Source organism: Pelobates fuscus, chromosome 1 (assembly GCF_036172605.1).
Source record: "Pelobates fuscus isolate aPelFus1 chromosome 1, aPelFus1.pri, whole genome shotgun sequence".
NCBI lineage: Eukaryota > Metazoa > Chordata > Amphibia > Anura > Pelobatidae > Pelobates > Pelobates fuscus.
In genome coordinates, this window is record NC_086317.1 from 401494756 (window position 1) to 401506986 (window position 12231).

Consider the following 12231-nt stretch of genomic DNA (forward strand, 5'->3'; position numbering starts at 1 on the left):
GGGAAGGGGGAGGATCTATTTATACCAGTTTCAGAGTTCTATTTCCTGTCCTTTCTGCTGTGAGGGGAGGAGCTAACCCATGAGTAAATGCTGCCATGAATAATGTCAGGAAAACAGGAATTGAATGGAAGGCCCTTTATCACTTTCTAAACGTGGTAAAATGGTGGACGTTGATTTTAAGCCCATTTCATATAGGCTGATTGTGTATACATTTATACATCCAGAGTAGCAGGTGATACATTGTCCAAAATTTTCAAACCCATGATACAGTACAAAAAATCTTGCGTATAATAAAAACAGGTAATTGAGACATTGGAAATTTTCTAGTGCACAAATTTGACCAAAGGTTCAAAGACATACTCATAAATACATACAGATATAGCCGTCATCTTGCCAGGTAAAGAAGGTAAGATCAAAAATCTCTCTCACTGGGCCTTTGCAAGAGGGGGAGCATAGGGGAATTTGTCTGTCCTTTTGCAGGGTCCTCCAACTCTCGTAAGCCTGGCCTTGTCAGGGTTACCACAAAAATCCTCTGATGCTGCAAAAATGCCGTTCTATCAAAATCCCCTCCCCTGTTAGAACCATAGGGGAAATGAGGCTGAAACAGCTGGAAGCTGGCTTACCCATGGAAGGCGGTATGGGATCCTTACGGGGCACGTGCGCAGTAGCTGCGTCAGAATTACCTACCCTATTTTGACGCATGCGAGCTCTCAGCGTTAGAAAAACCTACCTGACACTGAGCATGCACAGTTCACACTTCATATGGACATCCCACCTGTGCATGTGCACATGCAACGTCAAAGAAACCTAGCGCGCTGCGCACGCACACTGAACCCCATAAGGATCTTATGCCCCACACGAGTAAACCAACCTCTAGCGGATTTGGCTTCACTTCCTCTATGGCCGTGCCACCGGACGTGACGGTGATAGGGAATTCTAACAGGGTAGGGGATTTTGATAGAACATCGGGATCACAAGAAGAGTCTGCCTCTGGTGAAGATGCCTCAAAAGTACAACCGGACCACCAGGGAAAGTATTGTCCCCCCTTCCTGACTAGAGGTAAGAGGCAGAAAAGGGTAATAAACTCAAATCAATCTTATAAATAAATAATAAAATATTTACATATATAATGAAGTAAAATATTGGACTCTCAGGATTTTAAAAATGTACAAAACAAGTGAGCACCTCAAGGTGTAGCTGTGAGACCCGGTGCTAAATTGCCCCGTGAGAACGTGTTTGCATCCCACTGTGGGATTATGATATGCTGGGCTCTTTCATTCGAATGTCAGATTGTTGGCAGCAAATAAGGACCTTTTAGTAAAACTCCGGAAGAAGACAGGTTATTCGTTTATGAACTGCAAAAAGGCACTGGAGAAGTTCAGCAATGATCTAAAACAAGTATGACGTGACCCTGTGATCATTAGATCAACTTAATAAACAAATACACTTGGCAAAGATTAAATCTGATAAAGTAAATAAAGCAATGTGAATTTGGACTCTGCCCAATCACCAGTTGAAATGTGGAATTTAATCTAAAATAACATTTGTCAAAGGAAAAATCACAATACCACATCCTAGTGATAAAAATCTGTTAACGCACATACATATAATAAGCTCACTAAGAGAGCCTGTGCTAGAGACTGGAGCAAGCATGGGGCAAACAAAAACTGGAAACATGCACTTAGGAGCAAATGAGGACATGCCCAGATATCACTATCCTGAATGAATGAGGTGTGTTCATCACCACTAGGGGCACGTGATCCTGAGCATGTTTACTAACTGTGTCTGTGCACTGACAGGGCAATACTGGAAATAGGAAACCTTTATGACCAGAGCGAGCCGCCGTAGAGGACCGGCATTTGTTTGAGTCTTTACAAATTTGTTAAATTCTCCAACAATCATTAGATCCTTAATGATATAGATTAAAAAAAAATGTTGTTACCATTTATTATTAAAATTTTAAACAAAAAACAAGAACAACTTAACCGTTGCGTCAATTTCGTGCTGCCGATGGCAGTGTGACGTCATCACCGTGCGCCTTGTCATTCATCGCATGGTGCGCTCAGGATGGCTGCACTGTCTGGGGCGCTGCGGGCCAAGGTGAGCCTGAGACCGGAAACACAAGACCCAGAGTGACCGAGCTGCCAGGAGCTAGATCCATTGGTCATTGTGTAATAATGCAGAGTGGGCTGGGAGGACGAGATCTGGGAAACCTGGGAGTTAAGGTCATTGGTTGTGTATTATAAGACAGCACTGGGATATTCTCTATGTAATATTTCTGTGTGTTTTGTTTTGTTTCTTATTCTGACAGCTCCTCTTATGGCAGCAGGCTGGACTCTTTCATTCGGGTGTCCGATTGTTGGCAGCAAATAAGGACCTTCTAGTAAAACTCCGGAAGAAAACAGGTTATTCGTTTATGAACTGCAAAAAGGCATTGGAGAAGTTCAGCAATGATCTAAAACAAGTAAGAAGTGACCCTCCGATCATTAGATCAACTTAAAGGGACACTATAGTCACCTGAACAATTTTAGCTTAAAGGACCACTCTAGGCACCCAGACCAATTCAGCTTAATGAAGTGGTCTGGGTGCCAGGTCCCTCTAGGATTAACCCTTTTTTTTTTTTATAAACCGCAGTTTCAGAGAAACTGCTATGTTTATACTGAGGGTTAATCCAGCCTCCAAAACCTCTAGTGGCTGTCACATTGACAGCCGCTAGAGGCGCTTGCGTGCTTCTCACTGTGAAAATCACAGTGAGAGCACGCAAGCGTCCATAGGAAAGCATTGTAAATGCTTTCCTATGCGACCGGCTGAATGCGAACGCGGCTCCTGTCGCGCATGCGCATTCAGCCGATGACGTCGCAAGGAAGAAGGAGAGGAGGAGTAGAGCTCCCCACCCGGCGCTGGAGAAAGAGGTAAGTTTAACCCCTTCCTTCCCCCAGAGCCCGGCGGGAGTGGGTCCCTGAGGGTGGGGGCATGTAAGGTAAATTACATCTGTTTGAAAGTGAATCCAATTTTTTTTCATGCAGGCTCTGACAATCATAGCCAGGGGAGGTGTGGCTAGGGCTGCATAAACAGAAACAAAGTGATTTAAAGGAACACTATAGTTACCTAAATTACTTTAGCTAAATAAAGCAGTTTTAGTGTATAAATCATTCCCCTGCAATTTCACTGCTCAATTCACTGTCATTTAGGAATTAAATCACTTTGTTTCTGTTTATGCAGCCTTAGCCACACCTCCCCTGGCTAAGATTGACAGAGCCTGCATGAAAAAAAACAGATTTAACTTTCAAACAGATGTAATTTACCTTAAATAATTGTATCTCAATCTCTAAATTGAACTTTAATCACATACAGGAGGCTCTTGCAGGGTCTAGCAAGCTATTAACATAGCAGGGGATAAGACAATCTTAATTAATCAGAACTTGCAATAAAGAAAGCCTAAATAGGGCTCTCTTTACAGGAAGTGTTTATGGAAGGATGTGCAAGTCACATGCAGGGAGGTGTGACTAGGGTTCATAAACAAAGGCAGAGGATTGAGCAGTGAGGCTGCAGGGGCATGTTCTATACACCAACACTGCTTCATTAAGCTAAAGTTGTTCAGGTGACTATAGTGTCCCTTTAACTCCTAAATGACAGTGAATTGAGCAGTGAAATTGCAAGGGAATGACCTATACACTAAAACGGCTTTATTTAACTAAAGTAATTTAGGTGACTATAGTGTTCCTTTAATGAACATATAAACAAGCGTGGGATTTGTCATGAATCAACACATTTTAAAAAATATTGTTATGATTATCCTTTAGCTTAATTAAAGGGACACTATAGTCATCCAGACCACTTCAGCGCAATGAAGTGGTTTGGGTGCCACGTCCCCCAGGTTTTAACCCTTCAGATGTAAACATAGCAGTTTCAGAGAAACTGCTATGTTTCCATTGCAGAGTTAATCCAACCTCTAGTGGCTCTTCCTGACAGCCGCTTCTGCGATGCTGGATGGGAAAATCGCATCCAGCATGCAGAACGTCCATAGGAAAGCATTTAGAAATGTGTTCCTATGGATGGTTTGATTGTGTGCGCATTTCGCTCCACTCGGGAGCCAACGTCAGTGGGGGAGGAGAGGTCACCAGTGCCGAGGGAGCCCAGCGCTGGATTAAGGTAAGTAGCTGAAGGGCTTTTAACCCCTTCAGCGCCATGGGAGGGGGGGTCCTAAGGAGTATATAGTGTCAGGAAAACGAGTTTGTTTTCCTGACACTATAGTGATCCTTTAAAAATTTGTAAGAGGTATTTTGTTTAAACTGCTAGTAAACAGATTGCACAAAGTGTTTATTGATGGATAATAACCACCTGGACAGTTTCCATGACTGTCTTTCTCACCCCAAGGCAGAAACATGGCTGCATCAGCAGGCTCAGAAAGAAGGATGGAACAAGGCATCCAAACTGCAAGGAAGAAAGACTGCAGAGGGACTTGTGGGACTGCTGCAAGAAGGAAACACAGCAGTGATGGTTGAAGTGAGTATACGTGTGAAACCATTTCAAGCTGTCCTAATCTTGTGGTTTTATGTAGTTTATCGATTTGCTATATGGGAAGTTGCATAGTTTTATAAACAACATGACTGTTTCTTGACAATTTTAGCTGTAATTCTAAACTCGTTCATTCATTTTAAATATTAGTGCCTCTTATTAAAGGGTCACTGTAGGCACCCAGACCACTTCAGCTCATTGAAGTTGCCTGGGTGTAGTGTCCCTTTTGCACCTAGTGCTGCAGAGTTCCAGAGAAACTGCAACTAGAGGGCTTCCTGAATCGTAAGGGACCTTTGGTCTGGTATCTGACGCTGGACATTCTAACACTCTGCATGGATGTAAGATTTTTCCCCAGCTGAAAGCATTGATTCAATGCTTTCCTATGGCGAGGTCTAATGCATGCACATTAGCACCCGCTTGTCGCAGGATGGAGAAAAAGGTGGAGCATCATCCCAGCTCTGAGGGACATTGGCGCTGGGGAAAAGGGTAAATAAATAAAGGGTTTTTAACCTTTTATTTACCCGGGTGGGGGCGCACAATGGAGGCGGTAGGCAGAGGGAGCTATAGTGCCAGGAATACAGCTTTGTATTCCTAGCACTTATAGTATCCCTTTAATATCATGTTATCAATTGGTGTTCGTTGAAAGATTGTATGTCATCTCTGTGAGGTTATAATAAGTTTCTGTATATTTTGTTGTGCCTGAATATGTTTATTTTTGTATTTAGTTGAGGGGTGGTTTCACAACATCCCATAGGTTGCAAGTGAAAAAGTGGAGTTTTTGGGGTTTACGCTCTCAATAGTATGCTCTATTTAATTGAGAACTGAATTGGCAAAATTAAAGGTGTACACCAGGTACCAGTACAACTTTAATGCATTTGATACATTTTGGCCATATTAATGTGCAGATCTTTATAGGTTTTGCACAAAAACATAAATTTTCTGCAGAATGCTACATCATGAACATGCCTCCTTAGCCATATCCCTTCACAGAAGAATGACTTAATTTTCAATGGTATGCGCGTGGCTCGTTCCCCCTCAACAATGCTGGGTGAGCTGATTGTAAATTATAATGTGGCTGCAGACTGTTAGAGAAACAATGAAACAAATATTGATGTCCTCTCCTCCTAATGCGAGTTGCTTAGTTCAGATCACTCAGTGCTGCATGGGTTTCAGCTGTGTGCATACATTTTCACTCTTTCTGGAGTGAGTGAGTGGGTGTGGCTAAGAATGTAGACTTATTGTGCAGCATTCTGCAAAATATGATATTTTTTTGTGTGCAAAAACTATAATGATTAATGCAAAAAAATAAATATAGAGCATAATAATTAAGTTAAAACCTGCAAATGCATTAATGTTGTATTGGTGTTTGGAGTGTCCCTTAAAATGGCATTGTCATCGTGTCGGGATTTTGCAGAATTTGCAAAGTCCCCCAACAGTGACATCACCACTGGTGGTCAAGGTGAGATTACTTGAGGGGCGTGGTTTAGGTGCCGACCAAGATGGACGCGTGAGTGAGGAGCTCCGTCCAAACATCCCTCCTAATAGCTCTTAACAAGCGCTTACAAAAGCTAAATGGGTCGCACGAAGCGGCCAGACAACTCTCAGACCCCGGGGAAACAGACTCAGAGACCCCTGGATAATTTCCTGCAACCGCATCCTGCCACGAGCGGAGAGCCAAGCAGCCCCAAGATGGCGGCGCCGCCCGCGGCGAACTCTGACTCTGGCACTGCTCCCTTCGAGAGGATTGAGGAGAGGCTGCAGCACCTAACGACTGTGATGGTGACTAAAACCGACCTGCAGACCCTTGCTACATCCATACAAGAGGCGGTAAGGACAGAACTAGCGGGGCTCCGCGCAGAGGTGACCTCACACACAGGCCGCATTGCCGCCGTGGAGGAGTCTGCTGCGGCCTACACAGCGCGCCTACAAACTACTGACACGGCTGTAGCGCGCCAGGGGGGGATGCTCCTGGCCATGAGGAGGCACCTTGAAGATGTGGATAACCGGGGCAGAAGATGTAATATCAGAGTCCGAGGCGTGCCAGAACCAGAGGGCTCCGAAAATGTGGAGGAGGTGCTGACGGAGTTATTCCATTCAATACTCCAGCTACCCACACCTCAAGTGATTGAATTTGAGAGAGCCCACAGAACACTAAGACCACGCACTGTGGAAGAAGGCCCGAGGGACATTATCTGTTGCCTACATTCCTTCCCAACGAAAGATGCCATCATGCAAAAGGCACGAGACAGACCGGCATGGCCCTACAGGGGGGCACAGGTATCGTTGTTTAATGACCTATCTCCGCTAACCCTGGAAGCGCGCCGCGCACTACGCCCGGTCACTAATACCCTCAGGGACCGCCACATTACGTACAAATGGGGGTTCCCATTCGCCCTCATGGCACGGCAAGGTAACCGATGGGTGTCTCTTAGGGGGCCTGAAGACGTACCGGGCTTCCTGGAGGAACTCGGCCTCCCCCCGCTGCCAATACCGAATTGGATACTGGGCCCCTCAAATTTGCCTCCAAGACCACAAAGAGGGAGCAGACGCAGAGACGCAAGATCTCCGCCACGCGAGCTCGCCAGGCGACGCAGAAACCCAACCTCTCCTGAAGAATAAGGATAAGAACTCTACCCGATGAAGGCTACCACAACCACTCTAGATGTCTTCGCTTACCCTGGCCTGCTTTTCGCACGTTGTCATCTCAACGACATTACAGTTCCCCCAGCCGTAATGGTACATCAATGACCTGTTTTGGGAAGACCGATGCCTGCGCTCCACACACCCGGCGATGGGGATGGACTGGCTACAGCCGACAACCTCAGGTACTTTGGGGATATATTTTTTCTAAACGGGGTCCCCCCCCGGGTATGTGAACTCGTGGCATTATGCCTGGTACGGAACCGCTACCCCTTCACTGCCCTCCCTGCCCCCCTGACTCAGTTACTATCGGGGCCCTGGAAATATATTTGGGGTGGGGGATGTGGGGATGGGGGTCTTTGGGGTTTTGGGGCCTGTCTCCGAACTGCCTGCTGATATGAGTCACTGGACTTCGCTTCAGACTAGACTACACCATGGCAGAACACGTGAATATGCAATCCCAATGTTAATGTTAATGTTGTGTACCTTGTATTATCTGACGCATCTCTCCATAGCGTTTTTCATTTATATGCTGTCTGAACCCCCCATCGTTACATTGTTATTGGGTAATAGGATAGAGGTCTCCAAGATAACACTCATGTCGTGATGGCCTTACGTTGCACTGAAGGTTAGATGTATGTAAATGAGCCTTATCCGTAAACGGCAAAACATATACCCACCAGCCCTATATGCGCCACCCCGATGATTGCTTATTACATATAAATATGGGAAACTCCCCATGCACATTATTCGCGTCATGTCCTTAACGTATATGGCAGCTCTTGGGCATTCCCGCCTCCGGATACTAGGGGGAAACGGTGCCCTGAACTCGAGGCCCACACGACACCACACTATGTTGTAGGGGGGGATGGCCATATGCCTGGGGAGTCAGGGCCGTAAACACAACACGTATTTGATGCAGCTAAAAGGGGCTCGGGGACACGGGGTACAATGACAATGACACCCGCTAGATAACGCATAGCCTAAGGGGACCCGATACACGACTCATGGGTAGTCTTCAGCCTGGAATATTCATTGATTGTTGTTCAACATTCTATGTTTTCTATCTTGCATTTAATAATACACGTAAAGAGTTGATATGTCTGGTTTTGACATATAATTGTAATGTTTAAAGTTTATAAGATACTGCATATAACCTCTGTATGACACATGTGACCATTTGCACTTGACGCATAAGTAAGCTCACCACTCAGTTTCGATAGGAGGGATGAGACGGGTGACCTTAAATTCCCTACATCTCTAACACTCCTTGCTATCTCCTCTACCACTACATCTGGTGCGGACCTTGCATCACGCTACCCACACTTTCACTAGTGCCCAGGCTTCACAGCCAGGCTGTAGGCTTTTCCAACCTCTGGGCGGGTCCCAGGTCTGGTGCCTATCGGCGCTGGTTGCAGCACTAGTTCCTCCCCCTTCGCCAACCCCCCCCCCCCCCCCCCCCCCCAAGGGACCTGGTTGCCATTAATTTCCCCTGATTCAAGGCGCACTTGAACACTGCACACGATTACTGTTGGAGGTTGGAACCCTCCCAACCCTACTTGTCACACCCACTGATAGACTCTGTTAGCGGCCGCATCGAGCTCCTGAGGATTCCCCCACGCTCCTGGTGCCTCACGGGCCAACCCATCTCTTCCCTACCTCCCTCTCCCTTCTCCGTCTTCTTGACACGGACCTATACCGTGGGCTCCAGACCTGACTGGCGCTCGAACCGCACAGATCGTGATTGGGCCATGGCGTACCGCTGCACACCCCTGAGGGTCCTCACGCAAAATTGCAGAGGCTTAAACGCCCCGGAACGCAGGTCGCATTTACTAAGAGCACTGAAGAAACAACACATCTCGATTGCCATGCTCCAGGAAACCCACTTCAGGGAAGGTTCAGCGCCCAGATTACACAGTAGGCATTACCCTGATGCCTACCTCTGCAACCACCCATCGGCCCACAGGGCTGGAGTTGCGATTGTCGTGGCGGCCGAGATATCATTTAGAGAACTGGAACGAGAAACTGACCCGCAAGGGCGATACCTCTTCTTAAAGGGCGTTATAACCGACAAAGTGTACACAATAGCGACAATATACGCCCCCAACAGGAAACAGGCACCCTTTTTACGCGATGTCTTGCACAAACTGGAAGATTTTACGGAAGGGATCCTCTTGGTAGGAGGCGATTTTAACGCTCCTTTAGACCCGACACTGGACTCCTCATCAGGACATAGCTGCCTGCCACAACGCCATATTAAAACCATCCGAGACTCTCTGAGCTCCATGAGGCTGGTCGACTGCTGGAGAACCCTGAATCCCACGTCCAAGGACTATACGTATTACTCAGCCTTACATGACAGATATTCCCGCATCGACTTTTTATTTGTTACGCAAGAAGGCTTATCTAGGCTACGTAAAGCCGTCATTGAACCGGCTGCGTGGTCAGACCATGGTACAGTCATAATGGAGTTAGAGTCCCCACTATTCCGACCGTCCAGGTGGACATGGCGACTCAACGAAACTCTCCTGTCGGACCCAGGTACCAGAACACAAATCGCCGAGGAGCTGGAACAATTCTTCAGAGACAATAATACCCCCGGGATGTCCCCCATCACTATCTGGGAAGCCCATAAAAGTGTCATCCGAGGAATACTCATACGCATTGCCACGATCAAGAAACGAGAAGCTATGCGGGAAATGACCGACCTTTACCAATCTATAGCGCACCTAGAACGCCAACACAAAAGAACCCATCTTAATGCAGTATATGGCGAATTGATGGAAAAAAGAAGAACCCTTAGAGATCTCATCCTGAAAAGGCACCTCAGAACGCTACGGCGTTCAAAAAGCTTCTACTACGCTCACGCGAATAAAGGGGGCAAATACTTGGCGAGAATCCTCAAGGGCCCTTCGTCTCCCGGACAGATACACAAGATACGTCTCGCGACGGGAGAAGTGTCACCCCTCCCACAAAAAATCGCGGAGGAATTCAGGATGTACTACCAAAACCTGTACAACCTGCCATCACCACTGGACAGTGAGTCCCAGACACGACAATCTGAGCGGACCCTGGAATACTTACGTGGCACCATCGCGAACACGATTGACCGAGACGAGGCCACGATACTGGACTCCCCGATTAGCACTGAAGAACTCGCAGCAGCTCTTAAATCTTCTAAAACCGGCAAGGCCCCAGGACCGGATGGCTTTTCGGTCGGGTATTATAAAAAGTTCTCCAATACCCTACTTCCATGGCTGACCAAGGCGATTAATGAAGCTGGGGAAGGGGGTAACTTTGGAATGGAATCACTGGCGGCCACCATCACGGTACTATTAAAACCAGGGAAAGACCCGCTGTCCTGCGCTAGCTACCGCCCGATCTCACTGCTTAATGTAGACGCTAAACTATTCACCAAAGTTCTGGCCACTAGATTGAAACAACTCCTCCCAAATTTGATACACGTGGACCAAACTGGCTTTATCCCGGGCAGGGAAGCTAGAGATAGCACTCTCCGACTCTTCTCCATTCAACACCACGTAAGGCGAACGAAAACTCCCCTAATGCTGTTGTCGACGGACGCGGAAAAAGCGTTCGACCGCGTTAACTGGACCTATATGATAGCGACCCTTCGACAGATGGGATGCGGACAAAGGCTACTCACTTGGATAGCAGGGCTGTATAGCAGACCTAGGGCCACGATCAGGGTCAACGGAGCCACGACAACCGACTTCGCAATCAATAACGGCACCCGCCAGGGGTGCCCATTATCGCCCCTGCTGTTCGCAATAACGCTGGAACCGCTACTTCAGTCGATCCGCTTGAATCCCGATATTCAGGGGTACGAATGGAAGGAGAAGTGTCATAAGGTGGCTGCATATGCGGATGATCTGCTATTCTTTATTCGCAACCCCAGAACCACCTTGCCTTGCCTCCTCTCTGAAATTGATAAATATGGGAAACTATCAGGGTTCAAGCTTAATCTTGCGAAATGCGAAGCCTTGAATCTCACGCTACCCTCTTCAGAATACGACTCACTGAAACCACTCTTCACGTTCCGATGGTGTCATGATAAAATGAAGTACCTTGGCATCTGGATACCCACTGACCCGTCGGACATATACAGGTTCAACTTTCAACTCATGTCCCAAAAGATAGTTGCTGACCTGACCAAATGGTCGTATCCGCACGTCTCCTGGCATGGTCGTATTGCTGTTCTGAAAATGAACATACTCCCAAGACTTCTCTACCTAATGCAGACCATCCCAGTAGCACTACCGACAACCTTCTTCTCTCCCCTGAAATCGGCGGTTATCCGCTATGTGTGGCGAGGCGGAAGATCCAGGCTGCGATATGACATACTTACTCGACCCAGACATAGAGGGGGACTGGCGCTACCGGACTTCAAGAAGTACTACCAAGCCACAGTACTGCAGCGTATTCTAGACTGGCACGCGAGCACAACTTGGAAACAATGGGTAGAGCTGGACAGAGGCCTTATAGGCCCCACAATCGAGGCTAAGATCTGGGGAGGCGACGGGAGTTCTGTCTCGCAGCACCGGGAGGACGGGACGGTCCTGCAGACGATCCAGAGTTGGAGGACCATGAGAGGCCAGTCTCGCATCTCTCCCACTCCTAGCCCGATGACCCCCCTGACATACAACATATCAGTGGGGGGAGGGCTCCCGCCCGGCGCGTGGCCTATCGCAACCACTGGGACATATATACCAATATACAGTGTGCTGGGGCCTGGGACACTTCGCACTCTGGACTCGCTGCTGGAGGGTGAACCTAGGACCCCCATCGCCGTCTTAAGATACATACAATTGACACACTATTTCAACACCATACCCCACAAGGACCACCTATTCCGGAATTTATCCTGGTTCGAGAGTCTTTGCGACGGAGGCGACCTCCTGGAACATGCGATATCGGTACTCTACCAGAACCTTATAACGGCCGACATACCCGCCACCGGTACGTTCCAGCGACAATGGGAGGAACAACTGGGAATGACCTTCTCAACCCCTCAATGGAATAAAGCACTTATCTGGCAACAAAAGAGCTCTATGA

The 12231-nt window shown here is 47.5% G+C and overlaps 1 protein-coding gene across 1 annotated transcript in view; it reads left to right on the top strand.

The window, feature by feature from the left end:
• Window positions 1–2027: 2027 nt before the first annotated feature.
• The window catches only part of TSFM (Ts translation elongation factor, mitochondrial), a 31643-nt gene continuing 21439 nt past the window's right edge, over window positions 2028–12231 (top strand). Inside the window, exons 1-3 of the mRNA XM_063444780.1 lie at window positions 2028–2100; window positions 2312–2464; window positions 4378–4506. Coding sequence (XP_063300850.1) covers window positions 2068–2100; window positions 2312–2464; window positions 4378–4506 — 315 coding nt within the window. The 5' untranslated portion in view covers window positions 2028–2067. The remainder of the gene's footprint in view (window positions 2101–2311; window positions 2465–4377; window positions 4507–12231) is intronic.